At 43.1% G+C, this 27,995-nt stretch overlaps 1 protein-coding gene across 3 annotated transcripts in view; it reads left to right on the forward strand.

The window, feature by feature from the left end:
* Positions 1 to 27,995, forward strand: part of MOCOS (molybdenum cofactor sulfurase) — a 571,628-nt gene that overhangs the window by 387,103 nt on the left and 156,530 nt on the right. For 2 of the 3 annotated variants that reach the window (XM_083188287.1, XM_083188289.1), the window contains exon 7: positions 25,293 to 25,409. The exons of the other annotated variant lie outside the window; for it this stretch is intronic. In XM_083188287.1, the coding sequence (XP_083044413.1) occupies positions 25,293 to 25,409 (117 nt within the window). The remainder of the gene's footprint in view (positions 1 to 25,292; positions 25,410 to 27,995) is intronic. 3 annotated transcript variants of the gene reach the window in all.

A 27,995-nucleotide genomic window follows, 5' to 3' on the forward strand; every position in this document is an offset into this window, starting at 1 on the left:
TGATCAGCAACTTTTTGGGGGTCCAGGGTTTTTTTTTTATATATACCCTGTCAGGTTGCACCCACAGTTGTGTGCCTGCTGCCCCTCACTGCTAATCAGTGTTGCATCACTGCATCACTGATCTGCAGTTTTTTTTTTTTGGAGAGTGCAGTGGGGTTTTGTTTTTACACCCACGTTGCTTTTGTGGGTGTCCTGTGGCCGCTGAGCGCTGATCAGTGACATACATCACTGAACAGCATTTTTGGCACAGGGTAGATATAATTTTTTTTCTGCAGTTTTTTTTAATTGTTTTTTTTTTTGGAGAGTGCTGTGGTTTATTTTTTTTAAATTGTTTTTACACCCACGTTGCTTTTGTGGGTGTCCTGTGGCCGCTGAGCGCTGATCAGTGACGTACATCACTGAACAGCATTTTTGGCACAGGGTAGATATAATTTTTTTTCTGCAGTTTTTTTAAATTGTTTTTTTTTTGGAGAGTGCTGTGGTTTATTTTTTTTAAATTGTTTTTACACCCACGTTGCTTTTGTGGGTGTCCTGTGGCCGCTGAATACTGATCAGTGACGTACATCACTGATCATCATTTTCGGCACAGGGTTGATATATTTTTTTTTTTTTTTTTTTGGATCAAATTCCTGTTGCCTTTGAGCGCTGTTCAGTGACGGACGTTACTGACCAACATCTGTGCTCAATTTTTGGCGCAGGACCTTTTTTTTTTTTTTTTAACCCCTTCAATTTTTTTTTTTTTTATTGGGATCAAATTCCTGTATAAAGTATTTTTTTTTCTGCACTACATACACACTACACACTACATACCCCCCGTGTTGAAATAAAGTTTGTACCCCCCTACACTATACACGTGTTGAAACATTACACTTACAGAAACACAAAAATAAAAATGGCATCCCAAATGTCATCCCAAATGTCATCCCAGTCATCCAGAAGAATGTATTCAGCGGAGGAGGCATATGCCATGCTTGCCTCTGACTCTGACACAGCCAGTGATGCAAGCGGGGAATTTGAAGGATTCGTCTTAACCTCATCTTCCTCCTCCAGTGATGAGGGACCCCCTCAAAGACGCCCCCGTAGAGCAGCTGAGACCCCCCCCCAAATGATTGATCCCGTATGAACCCCACCACCAGACAATTTTGAGCTCCAGGTTCCTGAGTTTTTGGCCACCCCAGGAATCCAATTTGATTCAACAGGTCTCAGAGAAATTGACTTTTTCAAATTATTTTTCTCTGATGATTTTATAAATTTAATGGTGGACCAAAGTAATTTATATGCCCAGCAGTTTATTGCTCAAAACCCCACGTCATCATTTGCTAGGTGGACCCCTGTAGATGCAGTAGAGATGATGACGTTTTGGGGTCTGGTGTTACATATGGGCATAGTAAAAAAGCCAGAAATTAGGCAATATTGGAGTACAGATGTTCTGTACAGCACCCCACTTTACCGTATGGCCATGACTCGGACTCGTTTTGGGACAATCCTTAAATTTTTGCATTACAACGATAATGCACAGTGCCAACCCAGAGATGATCCCACCTTTGACCGGCTATTCAAAGTCAGGCCGGTCATTGATCATTTCAGTGCCAAATTTGCAGAGATGTACATCCCTGAAAAATTTATTTGTATCGACGAGTCCCTTATACATTTTAAAGGAAGGGTTAAATTCCGCCAGTACCTTCCCAGTAAGAGTGCAAGGTATGGCATAAAAATGCATAAACTGTGTGAAAGCACCTCAGGGTACACCCACAGGTTTAGGGTATATGAAGGGAAGGATTCAAGAATTGAACCGCCAGAATGCCCCCCCTCCCTCGTAGGTGTTAGTGGAAAAATTGTCTGGGATTTAGTGCACCCCTTCCTGGATAAAGGTTATCACCTCTATGTGGATAACTTTTACACTAGCATCCCCCTGTTTAAGGCCCTTGGTTCAAGAGGTACAGCAGCTTGCGGTACTGTGCACAAGAACCAAAGAGGCCTCCCAAAAACGCACATTGCCCAAGTACTGAGAAGGGGTGAAAGCAGGGCACAATCCACCGAAAATATGTTGTTGATCAAATATAAGGACAAGAGGGATGTCCTTATACTGACAACAATTCACGGAGACAGTACCACCTCCGTCCCTGTACGAGGTACCAGTACCCACACCTCAAAACCTAATTGTATCCTAGATTACAATAAGTACATGGGCGGAGTGGATCTTTCAGATCAGGTACTGAAGCCGTACAGTCCCCTGCGGAAAACAAAAATCTGGTACAAGAAGCTGGCCGTGTATATCATCCAGATGGCACTGTATAACGCTTACGTGCTATTCCGTTCTACCACCCAGAGGGGGACATTTATGCACTTTCAAGAGGAAGTCATAAAGGGCCTAATATTTGGGAACCAGCAGGCAGAGGGCCCCAGTACTTCTAGTACTGGCCCCCGTATTGTACCAGGGCAGCATTTTCCCAACGAAATCCCCTCCACTGCAAAAAAGGGCAGGACACAAAAAAGGTGCAAAGTTTGCTATAAAAAGGGAATAAGAAAGGATACTATTTTCCACTGTGAAACTTGCCCCGACAAACCCGGCCTATGTATAAAGGAGTGTTTTAAAATATACCACACATCTATGGATTATTAGGTTCATCATTTCACTGTGCTTCGGGGGTCTTGCTAATGCCACATAGCACCCACCATTCATTCCACCACAATCTGAGCTGCAAAATCCAAAAATCACTCCTTCCCTTCTGAGTCCTGCCATGCACCCAACTGGTATTTTTTGGTCACATATGAGGCATTGCCATACTCGGGAGAAATTGGGGCATAGATTTTGGGGTGCTTTTTCTCCTTCATACCTTATGAAAATGAAACATTTTGAGCCAGAACTGCATTTTTGTGTAAAAAAATGTAATTTTTCATTTTCACAGCCCAGTTGTACCAAAATTGGTGAAACCCCTGGGGGTTTGAAATGTACACTATACCCCTAGATGAATTCCCTGAGGGGTGTAGTTTGCAAAATGGGGTCACTTGTGGGGGGGTTCCACTGTATTGGTGCTTCGGGGGTCTTGCTAATGCGACATAGCACCCACCAACATTCCACCAGAATCTGTGCTGCAAAATCCAAATATCACTCCTTCCCTTCTGAGTCCTGCCATGCACCCAAATGGTATTTTTTGGTCACATGTGAGGCATTGCCGTATTCGGGAGAAATTGGGGCACAGATTTTGGGGTGCTTTGTCTCCTTCATTCCTTGTGAAAATGAAAAATTTTGAGCCAGAACTGCATTTTTGTGTAAAAAATTTAATTTTTCATTTTCACTGCCCAGTTGTACCACAATTGGTGAAACCCCTGGGGGTTTGAAATGTACACTATACCCCTAGATGAATTCCCTGAGGGGTGTAGTTTGCAAAATGGGGTCACTTGTGGGGGGGTTCCACTGTATTGGTGCTTCGGGGGTCTTGCTAATGCGACATAGCACCCACCAACATTCCACCAGAATCTGTGCTGCAAAATCCAAATATCACTCCTTCACTTCTGAGTCCTGCCATGCACCCAAATGGTATTTTTTGGTCACATGTGAGGCATTGCCGTACTCTGGAGAAATTGGGGCACAGATTTTGGGGTGCTTTGTCTCCTTCATTCCTTGTGAAAATGAAAAATGTTGAGCCAGAACTGCATTTTTGTGTAAAAAAAATTATTTTTCATTTTCACTGCCCAGTTGTACCACAATTGGTGAAACCCCTGGGGGTTTGAAATGTACACTATACCCCTAGATGAATTCCCTGAGGGGTGTAGTTTGCAAAATGGGGTCACTTGTGGGGGGGTTCCTAACTTTTAGCATCTTATGGTGCCTAGAAACCTACATGGTGCCTAAAAAATAATCTCATAAAAAGGAGGCTCCAAAATCAAGTAGGTGCTCCTTCTATTATGAAGCCTGTGGTTTGGTCAACGTGCACACTAGGGCCACAAATAGGATATTTATAAAAACAAAAGAATTGGGATTTTTAGTCACATTTCTCTAGTAAAATCTACTGTGTTCCTTAGAAAAATGTATTAAAATTGCAAATCTGCAAAAAAAATGAAATTTTGAAATTTCACCTACACTTTGTTTTAATTCCTGTGAAACACCTAAAGGGTTAACAAACTTCCAAAATGCTGTTTTGAATACTGTGAGGGGTGCAGTTTTTGAAATGGCATCATTTATGGGGGTGTCTCACATACAAGTCCCTCAAAGTCACATCAGAACTGAACTGGTCCCTAAAAAAATCAGTGTTTGAAATTTTCTTGAAAATTTGAGAATTTGCTATTCATATTTTAAGCCTCCTAGTGTCCCAAAAAATTAAAAGGATGTTGAAATAATGATGGAAACATAAAGTAGACATATGGTCTATGTTAGTTATTAACTATTTTGAGTGGTATGATTATTTGTCTCACAAGCAGAAAATTTAACATTTTGAAAATTGCTAAATTTTCCATTTTTTTACGACATTTTGGTATTTTTCACAAAAAAACACAGACTGTATCGACCCAAATTTACCCCTAACTTGAAGTACAATGTGTCACGAGAAAACAATCTCAAAATCACTGGGATAAGTAAAAGCAAAAAAAAGTTATCCCCACTTAAGTGATACCTGTCAGATTTGAAAAAAAGGGCTCTGTCAGGAAGGCAAAAACAGGCTGCGGCAGGAAGGGGTTAATATTCCATAACTGCAATGAGATATTTACAGTAGTTGGTGATTTTGTTTTAATTAGACATGTATGCACTTTTCATATATGCTAACTACAGTAATTAATCACACATTTTGTTGTGATAAGAACAGATTTTAGTTAAAGTAAGGATTAGTGATGGCCCTTTTCAAAATATCTCTTTAAAAACACATTTGATCCATTTTTTTGGTCACTAGAAAGTGTTTTAGATTGATTTATGTGCTAACTTTCTGACATGCACATAACATTGTAAAAAAACAATGTACCTGACAAGACATTATACTGAATTTCATTTATTTGAGGTCTATTTTTTTTTTATTTTCACTCTTCCAATCATGGACAAAATAAGTCAACTTGGAGAGTGACAGATTCATCAAGTTCATTACTGTTTACTGAATCTCAAATGCAGGAAACAACACAGTTTTATTTGTGATGCCAAAAACTGTATTTAGATTCTGAGCAGAGACTTCATAACCAGATTAGAAAAAAACACACTGTAGCTGTGCAGAATATAATGGTACATTTTGGCAGTTTTTACTCGACACGGCAAGGAATTCGCAATTCTTTGCTGTGCCACTTCCCATTAGTTTTATGACAAGCTTGTTAAATATATCCACATCTTGACAAGTCTTTGAAAAAAGTTTTCAGACCTCAATATGTTTGTGTCCATCAAACAAATGATTTGCTTTTGATGCCTTTGTCATACTCTGAAATAATTTCTAAATACTGAGATGATATAATCTGTTGTGTGAAAACAAGTATCCATTGGTCTCCACTGTAGTCAGAAGTGGATTGGTCTTATACTTAACAAGGATGATTCTTGGCAGGCTGATGCACCCGTGAGCCAATTCTTTTTTTAAAAAGATGTGGCCCTGGCCAGAGTAGTGACCACACCCCCTCTTGTCTCCCACACAAACAACCTTTGCAGTTTAAGAAGCAGATTACCCAATTCTGCAAATACTCATCTAAGGTGGGCAACCAACTATTTCCATTGTGACATCTGTTAAAGGGTCAGGAGTAGGTTCTATCTGGGATGTAATAATTTCTGAGTTGTTTACAGGCTCCACTATATTTGTTATATTTGGGGAATTATGGTAATGAGTTGTTTGTTTGCTTGGAGGTTTTGCAGCCTGTGTTCAGTCTAAATTGGGGGGAGGTAGGGTATTATTTGAAATGTGGAAGTTTGTGGTTTTTCACAGCAGCTTAAGTCTGGGAGCTACTACAGTACAAAGCTTATTGAAATTACTTACATATAGATGTATTGATATATTAAGCATATTTTGGTGTTGGTTCTCCCTACATTTGAGGCCACTTCTAGAATTTTTTTCCAGGGCCACTTTTAGTTCTCAATCCACACCTGATTGTATCATTACACAACACCCCTCTAGTGTCTTTAGAGTCAATAGCATTGCAGGTCTTTATTATCAGTCCCCATTATAAGACATTATGGAATGATGGTGTGTGCATTAAGGCAGTGGCTCCATTGTAAGATAACCCCTCACTCCACAGAAACCATATTTCCCCATACCTTCAATACAAATAGAGTTCTCAGTGGCATTTTTGGAGCACAAAATGGGCATTTAACATACTGCTTTTTATTGCCTTGGGAAGATATAAATAAATAAGGGGTCTATTCACTAATGGGCCCCATACATCAGCAATCACAATTAATGGATTTCCAGATGCAGGGATTTTTTGGCCAGATAAATGGATTCTACAATCTATTTGACTTGCCCACACATTACAGATTTATTTCAGTGATCGGCAGATTTTTCCATCTTCATATCTGGAAATTGCCCCAATCGATTGTCATTTCAGCTGTTCATAATGTAAATAGATGAAGAAGACAAATTGGGAATGCCCACGCAGATAATACCAGATTATTAAGCATGTTTAAAAATCTGATTAGGCAATCGATTGGCGATACCTATTAATTTTTGATTGGGATTGCCAAAAGGAGAAGCCCACTCATCTAAAATTAATTGTGGCAATCATCTCCAGATCTCAGGATTGTCACAATTAATTGCTGATGTATGGGGCTTATAACCCTTGGACAGAGATAAAGTACCAGCCAATCAGTTCCTAACTGTCACAGCCTGTGTTTGAAAACTGACAGTTTGTCTCCTGCCAAGTTATCTGACTGAGGCTTAGTAAATAGACCCATAGGCATACTTGCCTACATTTGAAAACAATTTTCAGGGAGATTTTCGCTTATGTAGAATGAGAGGTGTGTCATGCTCCTCCCAAAGTGTGTGTCTATCTCCACCCATGGGCCTTTCACCACTAAGGGGCATGTCCTGCAGTGGCAGGTGAAAATTCTGGACCTGATTCAAAGGTGGATGTTGCTGCATTCCCTCTAACTCCTGCTGCTGGAATCACAGGAACGCTAATTTGCAAATGCTAGTTTCAGCCTTCCCCTCATGTACCAGTGTTCCCCACAATGTACAGTCCCTGAGATGCCCACTTTCTGTGCCCCTACATGCCGAAACCCCCATATGTAAAAGACAGAGAAAGGGAGTGTGTGTGAGTGGGCGGAATTCTCTAATAACCCCCGCCGCACATCGCAGGCATTTGCATTGTTAATTATTGCATATGCAGTAACATATGCGATTATTAACTCAAGGCTATGGCCGGCGATGTGTAGCGGGTTTCCCCCTCCCTCCCTGCACCCTTACTGGCTGTGAGGGCTCTGTTTCCTACCCCCTGCACCCGGAAGCTGTGCAGGGAGGAGAAGGTGACTGGTCCAGGCAGCACAGCAGGAGAGTGCCCGCACGCAGTTGAGGGGGATACAGTGCGGATCGGCGGGTTGTGCAGGGAGGCGTGGGATGTGAAGGGAAGCACATAGGCTGCCATTGGGTTATGCCATCTAGAACTGGCGTAACCCCACACAGTGAATCCCCAGCGGTGGGGCTTTGCTGCATATGAAAATGCGGTAAAAACCCCAAAAACTGCGTTTTTAAGGCATTTTTGTTTGAAGCATCTCGCCCTGTGTTTGAGAGAGATACAAAAAGAGATTGTAAAGTGTCAGGGAGAGAAATGTTTTGAGAGAGAAAGATTGTTTGGAAGAACAAGGGGGTGAGAGACCATGTGTGTGTGTGTGTGGGGGGGGGGGGGGGTTCAGGAGGAGAGACAGTTAAGGACAGAGTTTCAGGGAGAGAGTGTCAGAGGGAGAGGGAATGAGAGAGAGAGACCCCTTGCCAGAGAGACCATATCAGGGAGAATTTATCTGAGAGGGAGGAGAGAGAGAGTGTCGGGTAGAGAAAGAGGGAACGGATATGCGTAGGTGAGATACTACTAGATTACAGAACAGGGAGGGGTAGACAAACAGGGAAAGACATGGAGGGATGGGCACAGGACCGACAGAGCACCATGGGCATTATTCTGATCGGAGCGGCCAAACGTGCGTACGTTCACAATTACCGCACGCTAGCCGTACGCGGCCGTCAGGGTTAAGTCCACCCACAAATCAGCCGCTTGCGTACGGGCAGAAATACCGTAGAAGGGGAGTGGTGTACAAATGAGCGTACGGCAACGTACGCGGCCGGCCCAGCCCTTACACTCCGACAACTGGCGTACGACTGAGCGTACGGCGCCGTCTACGGCCGTCTCTCCTCCGTCTCCCCACCGACTTCTTGCGGAGATCTGAGCGTACGCCAGTTTGCACGGACGGGTCCCTATTGTTTTCAATGGAAAACTCAGCTTATGTCACCGCTCGTGAGAGTGAGCGTACGTCCGTGCACGCTGGCATACCCTTCACATATATGGACCTGCAAATCTTGCCTCTCAACTACTAATCTGACAATTGATTAATTAATCTATTTGTTATTCACTTATTGTTTTCTATTAACTCAATTGTCTACCTTAATAAAGACCTAATAAAACTACATTTTAACCCACATTACATGTATATTTGTTATGTTCTAATGTGGCATTTTAATCACTATCTATGTGTCCCCATATTGCTGTTACTTTTAAATCAAGTTATGTTGGTGTTTCTGTATATGTATTAAATTATGTACGTAATTACTTTTTCCAAAATGTGTAACATGTATACCTACCCTGATGTTATGTGTGATGTTTTAATCGAACAACATTAAACATTCATGCATTTTCACTATGTGTTATTTTACTCCAAAACACACACATTCACACATCAATCATTACCCCTCACCTCAAATTACAAGTATAACTTACAGTACACATCTGTATGTACCTACCCTTACACGCCCTCTAACATATTTATTATTAAAAACACAGGCAATTTCGAACTGTCATCAAACTTTTATTGGATACAAAAATAAAAAGGGGGGGGGATAAATAAAAAATTAAAGGCGGGCCTCCAGAAGGCCAAAAAGTAGCTGCAGGTAGACCAGGGTGACCATTATTTCCCGCATGAGGGCTGCCACCTCCTCCTGCTGCTGTTGAGTGTCTGTAATGAAGGGATAAAACAAAAAATTAATATACACAAATGTTTGTTGTATTTGTACATAATAAAAAGTTCAGAGTTATGTGTGAAGGCCACATACATTTAGAAACTACATTGAAGATGGGTCTGCTGTAAACACAGTACTAAAAAATAATATGTTAACACGCACATACTGTACATAGTAAATAACATTAATTCAATTACTCCTTCATCAATGAATGTATGCTGTATCCCAATTGGTACTTTGGTTTTGGGGGACTCTCCTCTAACCTCACAATTAGCCTGTGCTATTTAAGGGTTATGACATTGTTGTGGCTTAAGCACTCCTTACTATTTTAAATTTAGGACATTGCTGTACAAATTATAGGCCTACAGCTATGTTTGTAAAGCATGCATCCGCATGGCCTCACACACTATTACCAAAACAATCTCTACATTTAAGTTGTATAGAAAAAGGTTTTTAACACTGCGCTCTGCCTATGTGGTGTTTTAAGCTAAATTCAGGTGCTGCTTATCCCTAAGGGTATCCCTGTCCCTTATAGTTTGTAGTAGAAAAGATTGGAAAATGGGAAAGCGCTATCCTGTTGGTGTTTGAAAAAGAGCTGGGTGTTATGCAGGGAAGAATACAGTCAGGTAAATGAAGAGTGAATAAAATAAAATATTTATTGGTTAATTAATTAATGCTGTAATGAATTAGGATATTATGTGTGAGCCAGACTCAGTATATCCGACAGGGGGGGGGGGGCGGGGGGGGTTTTTGCTGCAGAGGATACTGGTCGACAGTACTGGGCAGTGTTGCAGTCTTGTTACCCTAGGGGTAATGGGTACCCTTGGTGGGTGTACGTGGTGTTTCTATACACCTATTAGGGGTCCCCAATTGTTGGGAATTTTCCTGCACAGGTGTCGCCCGGGGAGAGTTCCCAAATGGGTTTTCAGTAAGTCTGTGCTAGACCATTTTAGCTACCGTGGGTCCTGAGCCCAGGACCTACGGCCTCCCCTGACGATCTGTGTGGGAAGTGGGTGATATGAGTGTGGCAGTCTGGCTGGATGTAGTATGCAGAGAGGTGCCTCAAAGGCTTCAGGCGATTCCAGATGGAACCCCCTTACAATCACATAGGCAGATGACCTATGACCTCACTGCTTCTACGCTTGAAGCAAAATGTCCGTGGTGTGTCCTTACTGTGTACCGCTGGCGGCGTCCCGCATGTCAGCGTGTGTGCGCAGTAACTCACGGTTTTGCTGAACGTCTGTGGAGGATGGCTGCCTGGGTGCTTCTCCGTCCGGAGCGGGTCCCAGGGCTTTCCTCACTGTCTCTGTGTCTTCCGGGTCTCGAATATCGCGAGACTGCGGGTTTTCACTGCTGGTGCAGCGTCTGGTGTAACGGATGCTGCTGGATCTGTGGGGTAATGGTTAGAAAAGTTTGTGGTTGCTGTGCGGAAGTCCTGGTCCTATGCAAGCGACGCGTTTCAGCCTCTGAGGCTTTTTTCAGCATTAATTAATTAACCAATAAATATTTTATTTTATTCACTCTTCATTTACCTGACTGTATTCTTCCCTACATTTAAGTTGCACCAGTGGCAGATTAAGCCTTTGGGGGGCCCGGGGTACTTTAGAGCGGGGGGCCCCCTTGCACTTGTCATTACTGGCCGCACACTGCATGGGCGAATATTATACTGTCAAAACATAGAGTAAAGGCAGAATAAACTTGGTCAATGGTTACCTGCAGGGGATATATATATATATAGACAGGGGGTTGGCGGCACTCAGAATAATAATAGACACCATATATATATATATACACACACCACATGAAAAGCCTGTGTTTGTCCCTCTGCCCCTTACTCTGGAGGAGACCTCACAGTCCTAGTGCTGCCTCTGATTAAAAACCCTCCTATGACTAAGCTGCTGCTGCTGTTCTCCATGGACCTGAGAAGTATGTAATGAGCTCCACCAATCAGAGCTCAGCACAAACTTCTCAGCCTCTGTCCTCTGGTGCAAAGTGTCATGGGACTTAGTCAACTCCCAGAAATGCACTGCACACTTGTGCAATCAGTGTGCCTTGCCTCCCGATGCTCAGCACCATAAATCATTGTCACATTGGCAGATAGGTGAAGCTGCAGCACTACCCCACCCATGCACAAAACATTTAGCTAAAAAAAAAAAAACATAACTTAAACATTTTCTTTTTAAAAAAAAAAATGACAACCACAGGGGGCCCCTAGCTAGAGGGGGTCCCAGGGGCACTGACCCCTTGCGCCTCCATTATAATCTGGCCCTGTGTTGCACATCATGCTGGGAACTGGAGTTACCCAACACCTGGAGCCACATAACTACCACACCACTAATGTCGGATATCTCATTGGATGTACTGTTATGTCAATTATTCAAGGGGTGAGGCATGGCCACACTCAAAAAAACCACCAAGGGGAGCCTTGTTCCTGGAGAAGGACAGGACACACCTCATGGTCGGCCTGCAGTGATATGTTGCAACTAATGTTGATGTTGGATACACATATGTGGTTGTTGTGATTGTTTATGTGTAGAAATGTGTAGGTCAACATTAGACACATTATTTACTTACGGCTACTTGAGCCATCCTGGGCGCCGCTGGTTGGCTGTGGAGTGGTTGGGGGGGGCAGGAGCAAGGAGGATGGTCCTGGTGTTTGGACCGAGGTAGTGGGTGTGACTGGGGAGTGGAGAGGTTTGGGGGTGGGTGGTGGAGAGGTGTAGGGGGGTTGGAAATGGGGTGGGGAGGGGGGGGGGGTGGGGGTTGTGGAGGGGGTGGGGGTTGTGGAGGGGGTGGGGGTTGTGGAGGGGGGGGGTTGTGGAGGTTGGGGAGGGGGGGGGGTTGGGGAGGGGGGGGGTTGTGGAGGGGGTGGGGGTTGTGGAGGGGGAAGGGGATGGGGAAATGGTGTGGGTCCAAACTGCACCCTGGGTCTCCTCTTGTTCCTCCTCCTCTTCTTCCTCCTCCTCCTCTTCCTCCTCCTCCTCCTCCTCCTCTTCCTCCTCCTCCTCTTCCTCTTCCTCTTCTTCCTCCTCCTCCTCCTCGGCTGCCTGGTCCCGGGCTTGAATGCGTGCCCTTGCCCGTGCTGAAATGTTCATGTTGATGGCATAGAAATCGAAGATTGGGTTTCATAAAAAAGGGGGAAAGAAAAATTCACATTAGTCATGCTCATAACCTTCAAAATTATCATTGCTGTGAAATTTCAGACATTTATCATGCAAACTATTTGATATCCTACACCCAAAAACTGATCAACTACTTAAACCCCCCCTATACACCCCCTATACACCCATATACCCCCCATATACCCCCCCTATACACCCATATACCCCCCATATACACCCATATACACCCCATATACACCCCATATACCCCCCATATACACCCATATACACCCCATATACACCCATATACCCCCCATATACCCCCCATATACCCCCCATATACCCCCCATATACACCCCATATACACCCATATACCCCCCATATACCCCCCATATACACCCATATACCCCCCATATACACCCATATACCCCCCATATACCCCCCATATACCCCCCATATACACCCATATACACCCATATACACCCCCTATACACCCATATACACCCCCATACTCAGGAACATATTTATAAAAAGTACACAAAACATTGCTAAAAAACGCTGACATACTAGTAATCAAAACTTACATCGGGCAATATGGCGGCGAAGGCTGCTGAGTAAAACCGGCTGCCGCCGGCGCAGGTCGGACCAGCGCCGCTCAACCTGCCCCAGGCTTCTGCGGACGCCGGTTGTGGAAAATATCAGGCGGCGGGCAGCATTATACGCCCGCCGCTTGTCCGCATTAGAAACATATGGGCCCCTGGGCCCCAGGTGATGATCCATCACTTCCACCAGGGCCAAAAGCTCTGATGTCGAAAAGGGCCTAGCTCTTGTACAAGTCATATTGGCAATGGCGCAGTTATTAATTGCAGGTACATATATCACTTTTGGTGCTTGCTGATTGGTCGAAAACATTGTTTGTTTGGTATTAACTTTATTAATCCCTCTTACATTAACAAACTGGATGCGAATAGAAACTTACGCGGACCGTTCCGATATACACACACCACAACCAACAGCATGCATTCAATGAAGAGAGAAGTACTGTATTTACAGTGTGCGGAAAATAATAAACGCAACCCTCTACTTATAACTACGCTGCTTAAAGGGGGCACGATACACCGATATGCATGGGGAGGAGTACTGTATATACAGTAGGCGGAAAATAATACACGCAACCCTCTACTTATAACTAAACTGCCTAAAGGGACACAATGCAACATGTTGCTGTATGACAATTTCATACACATTACATATGTAAGGAAAGCATTATAACGTGATGTTTTGAAATGTGACTCACAAAGCATACACGAACTCCAACAGATACCAGCTGACAACACTCATCATTGGAATGACAGGTGCACACATTTCACGATGTAGCCCACAATGCTCCACAACCTGTGTATATACATATACGGGTGATTGATCAGGTGCATTGAGACCTGCGTAATTTAAGCGGCAATTATCGGCGGGAAATATCGGCGTAAATTTGCATCTACCTTGCGGGGAAAAATATACGCCCCCTTGTTCATGGCGGGAAATTAACATGTGCACCTGCAGTGCACATGGTTTTGTCCATCTAAGAAATATTTGGCCAGAAAGAGTGAACTAGAATAAGGGCCTCAGTTCCTGCTGGAGACTGCTGAAAAATTGCCCTGGTCTTTGTCCCCCTGATAATGTCATATGTGTGTACATATGTTACATGTATGTTTGGAGACTAATAGAAAGGTGTGTTTGTAGATAGTGCTACACTTCAATGTCACATGTGAACACAACCATGTCTAATAACCCACATTGATATATGAAACATGCACCATTGGTGTGATGTGAGGTTATGGGCACAGTTCTGCTCATGTGAAGTATGTGATGGGACAAGAGAAAGTGTGTTTTTGAAAGAGTTGTTGTAACATGTTCCATATGATGCTACTGAAACAAGAATGAGCAAACTGTGCACATGTAGCTGGTGAAAAACTACACATCCCAGTATGCCATTCCATAGTTAAATTACTCCATAATAACCACATTGTCAAGCTATGGTGAAATGTGTAGTTTCACACCAGGTGGAGGTGCCTAATTTGGCCATGGATGATGTCATTTCTGCATAGTGATGTATGTATGTGCATTTAGTGGCCTAATGAATGAGATGAGACACTGAAATGCCTCCTAATTGAGACATGAATGTGTGTGTGGGACACATATGGCAAAAAAACATAAGATCACCCACACTAGCAAATGTCACGTAGCTAGGGGTACCACCTAGTCCCTTTAATTCCGGACACATATTAATTACACAGGTTCTGTGGCTGGCTGACTTCAAGACTCCACTTCACCTAATTTTAAACTGCCACAGAACCTGTGTAAGTAACATGTGTCCGGAATTAAAGGGACTAGGTGGTAACCCTACACGTAGCACAGTGGTGCACATATCTCATGGTGATATTTGTATTTTTAAACTTGTAGGTGGACTGACTTCAAAAGTGCACTGAAGAAGAAGATGACTGACCGGTACAACCACAGCATGTCCACCGGGAGAGGTCCTATGCCTGACCATTTGGAGTATACCCCCCTGGAGCTGGACTCCTGTGACGTGATCGATGTGGCCGAGGTCAGGGGGATCTCCAATATGGACAGTGAGCTCCCGGCGGAGGTCTTTGCTGCTGCTTTTGATGGTAAGTCACAGTAATGCATTGTATTTAGAAAGATATTTTTGATTGCGTATGTGATGGTGACATTGTTTTCAATTCTTATCCTAGAAGAAGCAGAAACACAGTATGTACCGGCAGCATCTTCCTCTGCAGAGCCACAGGTGGAGCAAGTGGTCCAGCCTCCACCAACACGTCGCCCCCAGCCCCAGCCACAGGAAACATGGACTGAGAGCCTGTTGGTGACGCTGGACAGGATCGAGCAGCAAGGGGTGGATGCTGCGATCCGTCAGCAGCAGGTGGCGGATTTTCTGGCGGAGTGGAAGGCCACAAACCAGGTGCAGGTTGAGGCCTTGAACCGCATTAATGAAACTCTGGCGGCTGGCATGCTAAGCATTGGCCAACACCTCAGCCGCCAGAATGAACTTCTTGCGGAGCAGCTGTCCACCGCCAGGTCCCTAAGGGACAATCCCCCATCTGCTGCCCCACCCCAAGCTGCTCCCCAACCTTCCACCTCGGCTGACCCTCCTGTGTCGACTAGTGGAAGACGCCGCAAGGCAGCTGAGCCAAAGGCCCCTGTCCCCAAGGCCCCATCTAAAAGGGGCAAAAAAGGGCCCAAATGAGACCTGGTTCACTTCCTCTGTGGTTGGAGGCCAAAGGTTTAAATTGCACTGGACATCCGCTTCCTGAGTTGGCCATCGATCCATTTGCGTGCCATGGGCATGAAAGTTCGTATTTTGACCTCTACAAATGCAGGCTTTTTTTTTTGGGTGGTGTGTATCTTGCTTAGTATTCACCCTGGTTGTTGCAGTACGTATTCTGGTGTCCCCATTTCTTTCACCATTGCATTTGCAGGGTAACACATGTTTGGAGATATGCAACCTCTTGTTCTGGCTGTTTTATTATTTGTGTGTCTATTTTATTTGGTTATTTGATTTCTCACATTAAAGTGTCAAGCTGTGATGCTGAACAGCAAATAAATTTATTTTACAAATTAAATCTAAATTGTGGTATGTGTAATTTCTTGTGTGAAACAAATACTAGATTTATGTGTACTTACTGACCAGGGTATTTTTGAACATTTGTTGAAGTGTGGTCGAAGTTTCCCATGTGTAACCCTCTCCATGGCCATTCCCATGTTCCTATCCAACTTTTCCCTGCTAATTAGTTTGTGTCAGCACATGTGCAGAGCAACTTAATAGGTGAGAAAGCAGTTTGTGTGCAGGTGAGGTAGCTCCTACAGTAGTAGGTAAAAGCAGGTCCAGAACAATGCTTTCCTCATGGAGTGGGTGAGGCAGACAAACAAGGGTGAAAAGGTAAATTTGTGTAGGAATGCATATGTGTCCTCCCTAAAAAAAGATGTGTGAATGGGCCAAACATGATAAATTAGCTTGTGAACAAACATGCCTAACTTTTTAAATATATATGATTTGACAGTGTCATAAGCAGATGTAGGAATCCTTTGTTAGAGAAATGAGAGTGCAATAATGTGAATGGTGGCATCTTACATCCAGAGTGTAGTCAAATCCAAATCATAGCAGATGAGATAGTGGTACAGGTCATTATTTTGGGTACTATACAAAGATTGTGTGGAAAATAGTGGTCATGGGCTTCAAACATTGCTGAAACATCCTTTGTAGGTGTTAGATGTGGTTTATGTTATTGTATCCTAAATACAAAACCTATGTTAGTATTAGAGTGAACACGTTGACACATGTCGACTTGTGTAGATTGAGTGTGCTACTGCGTAAAGTCTATGAAAGCACGTAGTGGATGTGTCTGTTTAGCAAATACCTACCTTAGCGTATAAAAAGATTCTTACCTTAAATTAAACAAACCTTTAAATGTGGAGAAGTATAAAAACATAAGCTTCCAATGTGTTTGCGTGCTGTGTGTGTGGCTTGCAGGTAGTGAAATCATGCTTTGGACTTAATAGACTGCAGCATTGCTTATTACATTCAGGTGTATGTGTTTGAGTAGTAATCAGCGTAAATTAGCCAATTCAGGCGCACGCTGGCATGCGGTATCTGTAGGGGTGGTTTGAGCTGGCGGTTGGCGGCCGCCTGTTTGGTGTCCGAAATGAACGGTGCCTTAGTCGATCGTGCGGTAGTAGCACCGCTCATTTTTGGTGCACACCCCCGTGTACGCCCATATTTACGCCCATTTTCCCTCATTATTTCGGCCGCTCCCATCAACACGCCCCTATGCCGCCCCATTACCCGTACGCTCGCGTACAGGTTTTTTCGCACGTTGAGAGCCCGGCCGTAAGCGTTGTGGAGTGTTCGCGCCGGCGCATTAGCGTATCTGCACATGCGCAGATCATGAAAAACCCCGGGACGTACGCGTACGGCCCGGCCGCTCCAACCAGAATAAGGCCCCATGTGGGGGGCATAGATGGGCAGATAGACAAACATTACACAGAAAAACGTTATGACTTCCACGGCCTTTTACCTCTACAGCTGACAGTCACCCACAGACAGTTTCAATCTCCTGTCAAAAGAGCTACAAATTCTTCATACACAATTATGTGAAATTATTTACTGCTGAGACAAAAGTAACAGTTATCATTTGAAACTTCCAACTCTGTATACAATATATTAAATTGGTATTCCTCTTCAGAAGGTAAAATCTCCCAGCTTCCAAATAGTAGTCTTAATAAGATACATTCCAATCATGAATTGTCACAAATGTAAACTAGTGTTACTACAGAGGAGCTATTTAAAAAAAATTATAAACATGTGAAAAAATAAACATAAAAGAAGCAGTGTTACCATGAAATTAAAGTATTCTTTGCAGCCCAGCTCGGCCAGCATGCATCCCCGTGGTGACATTTGTATTGCTTTACTTACATTTACGCACCATCACTGCAGCTGTGGGTGGCCTCTGCTGATGACACTACCGCCAGGCTGCCCATCTCCCTGACGGTGATGGCAATGCTGCTTCCTGGCCGCCTGCCAACATACAGCACTGTACTTACAAATATCCCACTGAAAACCAGTGGCAGTCAGGATGCTGGTGATTAGAATTCCAGTACAGACATCCGATTGGAGGGAAGAACGTGGCACCTAGAAGCGTGGGTATGTACTGCTACATCTGAGAGGAATCTTTTAAAATTACTTCTATCCAAATGTAGATGAGCCCCAAAGCAGTTAGTAAGAGATACTATACTTGCTCAAGTGCTGGGAAATGGTGCTGATGATTTAATGTAAATGTATCTATCTCTCATTCCTTTTGCCCCCAAAATTGTAACAGTATTATGTGGGCTAGGTGAAATTAGGGAGATTGCTAGACTAATGAGGGAGAGAGGGAGATTGCTTTTATTTCAGGGAGTCTCCTGCAGAATGCAGGAGAGTAGGCAACTATGCTGTTAAGTAACCCTTGTTGTGCTGCTAATTATATAAGCTCAGTTCTGTGCAACTCCAGTAGTACTTTTTAATACACAGTCATGCGGCACCTGTAGTACCACAGTGACTTTATGCCTGCAGTCCTTTACAGTGTTTCCATTACATTATGCTGCTGGCATTTTATAGTGCCCCAGCTTGTGGGGTGCCACATTCATTCCCGCTGAAAGTTTGCTCGTCGGCGAGCATTCGGAACGGCAGTACTAAAGTCGCTTAATGCAAAAACTCATTTTTCTAACAAAATGGAAGTGACATTTCAATGAACGTTGCTAAAAACAACATATTAGCTTCATACTATTTTACAGGTTTACTAAGAGAGGCAACCATTTTTAAACAATTTTGTTAACATCTAATAAGCAGAAAGCCCTTTGTGCCTCCTTCCTTGTCTTCTTGATGCCTGCTGCAGCAGTAAGGTGGCATCCTCACCGCTTATCCTGTCATATTCAGTCAGTCCGGTGCCATTCTGGGAAGAGCCATATCATGGTATCAGCTACACTATTGGATGGTGGAGAGACACCAGACTCCAATGTAACTGAATCTAAGTCAGCAGGTTTAGGGTGTCCCAATCCTTCCACTGGGACCTTGTGGGTCACTCCTTCAGTGTCTCCTTCTTGGTCGGTGTCTGTAAATCAACCTGATTAAGTGGGCTGAATTGGAATTAGCGTCATCCATGCTAAGTCTACCCTGAGATTGGAACTCTTGAGGAAGTTGCTCTTCAACAGTTTCTTGCAGGTTCTCTTGCATATATCTACTCGATTCCCCCAAATTAGCTGTTATTTCCAGTAATGCATTCTGCTTTTGGGTATCAGGATACTGCTGTTTATGTTCATATGGTCTCTTATTGGCACTCTCTGCTAAATTTTCTGCTTGTGTGTGCTCCTCTCTACCTACACTGTATTGATAGTTTTGCTGGTAGTCACGTGGAGGACCTTTAGTATGTGCATAGTTCCAAACACTTGCGATTTGCTGCATACCTGCTGCCTTTGACCAGAGCACCGTCTGGATCTGTGAATTTTGTTACATAGAAACATAGAATTTGACGGCAGATAAGAACCATTTGGCCCATCTAGTCTGCCCCTTTTTTATCCTTCAGGTAATCTCAGCCCTTTTTGATCCTTATTTCTTTGTAAGGATATTCATATGCCTACGGCCTTGTTGCCTGTAAACCCTTTTCTCCATTGACGACATCGAATTCCACAATTTCTCCTTCTCCTAAACTACGATGGTATTTTTCTGGGGTTGTTTCTCTGGATGGCCGTATAATGAACAAAAAGATCTTGTTCGGTGTCCTCACAACTTTAGGATCGGTAACCACATTGTACGTGAAACCATATGACCTTTCCTGAAACTTTTCCTATGCAGACTGGAGCTTTCATGTCTAATAGGGGGTAAACTCATCTTCACCTATAGGGCCTTGCCTGCCACAGCAAGGCCACCATTCTTCCAAAATTGACCTTGCTCTTGCCTTCTCCGATGCTCAGCCTCTGTCCTCAGGGCACTGGAATTTAAATGATCTCCTCTGTTCTGGTTTCCATCTGGATTTTCCCGTGGCAAGTGCTGGTCAACTGAACATATTTTGCCTGCTAGTCCTGCGATCATTTCCTCCATTTGCCTCTTTAATGTCTTTAGCAAGTCAGTGGATGGAGTCTGACTGCTTTGGATCACCGTGCCTTTATTCCTCATTGATGTTTCCGGGCTGGGTGCCATGGCTCCCTGTGACTGAGGGTGTTCGTGAAATTTGGTCAATTCTGGGAACCCTTCCTCCCAATTTGCATTGGTGCCCATTACCATTATGGCAGCCTCTTTAAAACTCAGAAATGGCTGGCCCATTATTTGTCTTCTTAGTAGTTGTAGATGGGCTCAGACTTTCGCTCCTAAGGCTCCCTCAATGAGTTGGGTGACCAATGCTTCATCTGGATTCTTGACTTCTTCTTTGTCAACAGCCTGTATTGATTTTAGGGCTTCCGGTAGGCTTAGTGCATAATCCCGGAGAGTCTCGCCAGGCTGCTGTTTGCAGGCATAAAACTTTATTTTTAGTTCTGGGAGTGTTTGTGTTCCAAATGTGGTAGACAATTTTTTGAATACCTGTTCCACATCCTTTTTTGGTCAATTGGCCATGAGTTTACTTCCCTGAGAGCTGTCCCTTTTAGAAATAGAGGGGAGCCCCATTTTATTTTTCCCCTGTATTTCTGAAACTAGGACCAGCTCAATGAACCTGGGGCTGGTTATGCTGGGGAGGGGGGAACTTATGCTTTATTGACCAATGTAAAATGCACGCTGTGTTTACACTAAAGTCTTGATCTCCCGCCCTGTGTCCATCCCCCCTATATTATATATGTGATGTAATGCTGTATATACAGTACTCTTTTGAGCTGATTCCCCTCTCCCTCCTTGCTTTTCCAGCATTAGCATTGATTAGAGTCCCACTTTCAGTTGGAGGAACAGTCAATCTCCATTGCCCTCTTTCCCATCTACTAGAGTGGGCATACTGTTTGGGTCAATTTACCAAACAACAGAAAAAGGATAACTGACACTAGACAGCTATAGTAAAATGTGATTTTGCTTGTTATTTTTATATGTAGGTTTCTTCAATGTTTAAAATGCCTAATTTTTCTGTCAGTTATTGGGCTTCTGAATTAGCCCTAGTGTGTTTTATGACAGTAGGACTGCAGTTTCTAGTCAGACAGGAAATGGACTAGCATGTTTAAAATTTTATTTGCATGAAAAAAGTATTGACTCTAATATGCTTAGCAAGTATGCAGTAAACTGCAATAACATCTTCTAAATGTAATTTTGAAAACATAAACCCTAAACCTGAATACTAGCAGAAGTAATAAAGCGGTCTATTTACTAAGCCTTGGGGAGAGGTAAAATGAACTGAGCCAATCAGCTCGTATGTGTGTTTGAAAAATGACAATAAGGAGCTGATTGGCTATGCCTACTTTATTTCTCTCCAATGGTTAGTAAAAATATTCCACAGCCCTTTAACTAAGAAGTTTTAATAGAAAAGGTTATATGCCCCCCTGATATGGCTAGGTACAGGATTATACTTTTAAATGATCACATTCGTCATGAGTGGGTGTTCTGGGCCCCCAAAATATTTGCTGGGCCCTAGTACTAAGGGAGCATGTGTAACCGTTTAAGGACAAAGCTACACCATACTGTGATTACCAGGAACACTCTGAAGAAGTTTTAACAGTGTCGTAGATATGCCTCCTTGATGTACATTGTACTTGTTATTTCCTTCTTTTTGTTGCAACCATGAGAGAAAGCGAAACAATGGTCAAATAGAAGCAAATTGTGTACAGCAGATATTTCACAAATGCGGTACTCAAGGCACCCTAACAGTCCATGCTTTAAGTATATCCATGCTTGGTAACAGGTAACTTAATTGGTACCTCAGTCAATTTCATTAAAACATTTGAGCTGAGACATGGATACTGTATACTTAAAACCTGGACCATAAGGATGCCTTGAGGATTGTATTTGAGAAGATCTGGTGCACAATATACCATCATACAATAAAAATAACAATAACAATCATAATAATGATGAAGTTTAGTAGTAGTAGTAGTTTGTTTATTTATAAGGTGCCGCAAAGTGTCTGCAGCGCTGTACATAACAAACATAAAAACAAATTACAAGGTAACGTACAGGGTGTGTTGATAAAATACAGCATAAATAGGGGTATAGCTGGTAGAACTGAAATCAGCATCAATTCTGAAGTAGGTGTCGAAAATGTTGAGGAGACTGAAGATGAAGTAGAGGAAGGGAAGAGCAGGAGTGCTGGTGAGGTAAAGAGGTAGGGTGAGTACGTGAGGAAGGAGGACCCTACTCATAAGAGCTAACAGACTAAAAGGAGGTAGGTGGACGAACGAAAAACAATAAGATAAGTAGGAACGGATGGAGCAAATCTTGACCATCATAATTGCAAAATTGGCTCAGCTACCTATTTTTTTGGCAGCTGAGCTCATTACTTTTGAAACTTTACAGTAGGGATAAGCAGGTTTGGGTCCTAGAGATGGCTCTGACGAAGTACGTGACTACGAAATGCGTTGGCGCTTGGCCTGGCATTGCAGTCTGCCCACCTGATGTATCAGATGCACCAGCATTTTTGAGTGTAACCGCTCCAACCTAAAGTGTGTCTGAGACACAAATACTGTACCTTTGCTGTTTCCGTGCGGTTTTTGAACCGCCTATTGTGGTACGTCACCTTGAACTTGCTTTTACTTGGAAAAATTTGAAATAAAATCGTTTTATCTGTTATATATTGCACTATGGAGCGCTCTTATTCTTTCCTTTGGAATATATATATATATATATTACTGCAGGGCTGCCATGTGTGCCATATCAGTCCAGGGGTTCTGGCCAGTGTATAATAGAGTTTTGATTGATTCACATTAATCCCAATTGATAGTATTCATATATTATTTATTTCTATAGTTATCCCTTTTTGAATGTTTATTGGGGATGGTGCTCCCTGTCTCTAGTTGTATATCAACTTATCAAAACAAGAAAAGTGCACTCTAGAATTATTTTATAAGGCTCCACTGAATAATTTGACTATTTTTATGATTAAAAAATAACTTTTATTATATCTCCCATTAAACATATTTAATGTGAGACAATAATATATGAAAAGTCTGAAATAATTAAAAGAATGGGTACTTGTTTAGTTTCACGGTGGCAGCATGGCCGCACGCTATTTCCGGTGCGGGGCACCCTCTCGCTCAACACACTTTCTAAAATAAACTGTATGCCAACGTGGATAGTTCATACCCCCACTATCCACGTTGGCACGAAGTAGATTTTAGGTAGTGTGGCGAGCGTTGTGAGCCACCGAGCCCGCAGCATGGGCGAGCGCAGACCCGGAAGACACAGACCCGGAAGTAGTGCGTGGCCATGCTGTGAAACTAAACAAGTACCAAAGAATGAAATAAAGATATCAGGAATGTGTGAAAAAAAAGTTTTGAAACACATTCCTTATATCTTTATTTCTTTTAATTATTTAAAACTGCATATTGTATATGAAAAATGGCTGGGTGCACACCCCTACTTTATAGCTGTGGTTACTAAACGTGGTCCTCAAGAAAACCCCAATCATCCAGTTTTTTTTTATCCATGCTTAGATACAAGTGACTTAAGTAATACCTCGGTCAGTTTGGGAAATCACCAAAACCTGGATTGTTAGGATGCCCTGAGGACTGTGTTTGGGAGCCACTGCCCTATTGCTTAAAAATCCCCAGCATCTAAACCAGAGGTTATTTTGACCACATGTGATTCAGTCAATTTGATTTACCAATTTGTGCTGAGCCATGTATATACTTAAAATCTTGACTGTTCGGGTACCTTCAGGACCGCGTTTGAAAACGTTTGATCTAAACTGTCAGCCAATGTAGTCAATAAATCTGTATTTCTTCACTGGTAAAAGTCCGTGGACTGAAACATTATTTATTATTCATTATAGCTTGTGTCAACTATTCTCCTAGGTGCTTTACAACAGGTGTGTTGGTAACTAACTCGCTTTTAAAAGCAAAGTTGCTGTGAGCTTTAGATCAGATAGAGTACTGTACTTGGAGTCTATAATAATGTTATAGCTATGTACAGCTATGTACATGGTAAATATTTTGAGAAACAGAGTAAGTAACCTGCAGTAAAGTGGGGTCTCTTCCTTGGTGCTGCAGTCAGTTAATATGTATTGACCAATACATAAACTTAATCTCCCTGTGATTGATATATAAATATATACGATAAGGACGTGCAGCACTCCAAAGACGATAATCTGTTCAAAGTTTTCTTTATTAGCATACAAGGTTTCAATATCCAATCGATATTTTCATCAGGTATATATATATATATACACGTATAATAAACAGTGGAAGCCACTTGGGTATCAAAGGCATATAGACAGCAACATTGTTTGTTCAACATTTTGTTTTAAGCAACCCTTTTCAAGCACATACAGTACAAGCCAAAGAAAGTGACATGCCTTATATACTCAAAACAATGCTCTTTCAACTTTGGTATTCGGTCAGCCCTTTTGCTGTGACATCAGCTACAATGACACTGACCAGTCATAAGCCACTGGGGAGCAGCTGACTTCAGAGCAATAAAAAGAATGATATCAAAATATCAGTTGGGGCATTTGGTCGAGAGCTGGTTTGTCAAGGAGCAACTACAGAGAATGGGTAGCCACTCCCAATAACATGAAAAACAGCAGTAGGGTTGAGTACCTGTGCTAAATATATTCACAGAGTGCAGCAGGTCACATTAATAACCAATTTAAACCTTTGACTGCCAAAAGTCAAGTTTGAGATGCTCAAAATATCTGGTAAAAATGCCAGTGTTGCTCACATTTGTTATGTAAATTCAAATAAAAAAAGTTTGGAAACAATTCTCACACCTATTTTGACAATTTTAAAGGGTTCATACAACAATTATAAAAACATACAGTACATAATTTAGTATAGAAATAATATACGAATAAAATTAACTGTTGGTGTACTTAATAGCCCAAATGTATATTTTATGGTCACCCAATTGATCCAGTATTAGTAATCAAATGCTGTGTCCATTCCTATTAGGCCCCAGTATTGGGTATCCACTAAATCTGCAGCTCGTTGTTAAGCATTCCGATCCATCTTAGTATCTTGAATTGGCTTGTGGAGGTGGTGTTCCTCCCAGCAGGTTGCGGCATATAGTAGGAAGAGGGTCCTCTGGTGAAGATAAACCAGTTTTGAGGATGGCAGTGTCTGCTTGATGTAAAGTTCATAATGTATGGACAATCCCAAGGCTGGTTCGGTCACTGGCAAACGTAGAAGTAGTAGTCTTGGGTGATATGGGCTATGTGGCAACACCAGGAACACTTGCAATGAAGCTGACTAGAGACTGTAGGGGTTTGAGCAATGTTTTGGATATATAAGGTACAGTACAGTATGTCACTTGTTTTGGTTGTATGTTCCTGAAAACGTTGCATAAACTGATGTGTTTTTTATGCATGTTTTTAATAAACTTTTTTTGAATTTACAGGTTGAAAAAATGGCTAGTCTATATAATATTCACATTCGCACTGGCTGTTTTTGTAATTCCGGAGCCTGCCAGAAGCACTTGGGAATTAGCAGTACTGAAGTGAAAAATAACTTACAGGTTAGACAATTATCTTTGCATATATATCAATGTGTATGTTTGATGGTACAGTACTACTTTCTTTTTTACCTCTTTTTTGCTTAACTTGTCTTTCATGAAATGTTTACCATGGTAATATAAAGAGCAATTCATATCCAGTAAAATTAAATTTCAAAAATAATTTCCTAAATTTATCTAGTAATATTGACCAGTGTGATCTGTGCATTGTTCTGTCCAAAAAAAAGTGTAATTTTAAAGAAAGAAAACAAAACAGCTTGGGGTCCCCCCTGCTGAGCATAACCTCAAAAAGCCTTAGTTTCATAAAATCAGGGGACGAAATTACTAGGGGTCCCCCGGATTTTACAAAACCAGCACCAGGTTCAAGGGCCGGTCCTGGTTCCTAAAATACGGGGGACAAAATGAGTAGGGGTCCCCTGTATTTTAAGAACCAGCACCAGGCCCAGCAAGCCAGCAGGGTAATGCCACAGCCGGGGGGGGGGGGGAGCAAAGCCATAACCCCCTGCCCAGTCAGCATGGGCAGGGATCCTGGGGAAGTGCAGACCCCCCAATGAAGGGGACCCCCCTCCATAATTTACCTACCTATGCTGAAGCCCAGGGCTGTCCCTGGTGGCCCTGGGTGGTGACCACCGGGATGATAAATGTGTAAAAATAGAATAAACTATTGTGTATTGTTGTGGAACTACAAGTCCCAGCAAGCCTGCACTGCATGCAGGAACTTGGAGAACCACAACAATCTAAATAGTGAAATAAAACACAAACGCACAATAAATGTATAACTTTATTACATACATAGCCCATTAATACAGATACTTACCTACCTTGACATGTTGGTGGGTCTCCTCTGTCCGATGGTCCTGAAGAAAATCCAATATGTGTACCTGTGCAAGGAAACCATACTTACCAGGGTCCTCCGGTGTATATCGTGTCCTCTTCGGTCCAAGTAGCAACCAGGGATTTGGCAGAATAACAAATTGAACAGAGTGAATCCACGGACTAAGGGCATTATTCTGGTTGGTGCGTACATTTCCGTATACTTTCGGATGGCGTTTTTTAGCCGTCTGCGCATGCGTGGGGAATGCTATGCGCATGTGCCACGCATGGTCTACGTACTTGTACTCACTAATACCGTACAGAAATGTGCACCGCAATCACTCGGGAAATATGGGCGTATTATGGGCGTCATTCGGAATGACACAGGGGCGTACTTTCAAAGTGGGCTAAACTGGGTGGAAACATGGGCGGACATGGGGGAGTGCACTTATTTTGGTGGGCGTGCATTCGGACAGCACACCGAATGCACGCGAACAAAAAGGCAAGAAATATGCGGTGTCCATAAGCAAGTATTGCTTTGCGGACACCACTCAGTCATGCACTAGGCAATCGGAACGCCTTATCAGGACGGACGCACCTCAACCAATGTCAGCTGAACACAATACAATCACCTACTTTACTCATTACTTGTTAATTACACGCTTGTCACTGCTTCAATTGGAACCATTGCAGCTTAAATGGAACATTACTAAACACACACATATCGGCCTATACTTGCATGCTTTTTTTAATTTTGTATTTGTGAAGTATACTGCCTATATTAATGTATTTTACTGTGTTCTAAATACACTGCTCTTTTCGGAATCTTCCAAGGAGTAAACATACTTTGATTAATCAGTGCTATTTTACTTATTTACACATAGACCGTATGATACTCTGAACCCCATTTTCAACCAACTTAGACAGAGTGCAGCACCACTATCGAGATTACACTACACCGGCAACTGCCTATACAACTGTCAGCGCTCCGCGGCAGTAGCAGGGAAGCTCGGCTATTGCAGGGACAAATATGTCTCTGAAAAAAGATGTCAGGGGGGTTTCTGGGTACTTTGAACACCCCTGCGTGCACTAGTGACCCCCATTAACCTTAAACCAGCCTAATCAATACTGATTTTAAATGGGAGACACACTGCTGCATCCTCTCAAAGTACCCCCTCCCCCACCCAGCAACGCTCCCCTGGTCTCCCCCCTCCCCATCCGCCAACAGCAGCCTCCTAACTGCAGCCTGGCATATCTTCCCAAACCCAACCAAATAGAAAATTACCTTGCTTTCTCGTATGCGGAACACTGGCTGCCTGGGGGCTCACTGTGAGGAGGTGCTGAGTGACGGTGCTGTGGTGTGCCTCTAGCTCTGAGAGGCCACAGCACTGCAGCAGGAGAATGGGGGTGCGGGCAGGAGGACTGGTGCGCGCTGTGACGTTACAGCATTGTGCGCTCTGACACCTATAGGGGCAGGGTCGGGGGCTGACTTCAATGTAGCCCAGCCAGCACCTCTGCAGTGGCAACACCCGGCCACCGTGATCTCTTTGGCGCACGGGCTGGAGTTCGGCTGCAGCAGGCAAGTAATGCAGTCCTGACCGCCGCCGGCGAATCAATTTTCTGTGCAATCGTGCGCACACCTATGTGTATTTGTGATGCTGTAGCGCTGCCAGTCTCTTCAGCGCAGCACAGTGCAGTAGCGGGAGGAGGCAGGGTCACATGGTGACATAGGCTGAGTTGTGTCTCTGACCAGTGGTGTCCCTGGTTAATTTTTGT

This window comes from Crinia signifera, chromosome 5, assembly GCF_055691185.1.
Source record: "Crinia signifera chromosome 5, ASM5569118v1, whole genome shotgun sequence".
Classification (NCBI taxonomy): domain Eukaryota; kingdom Metazoa; phylum Chordata; class Amphibia; order Anura; family Myobatrachidae; genus Crinia; species Crinia signifera.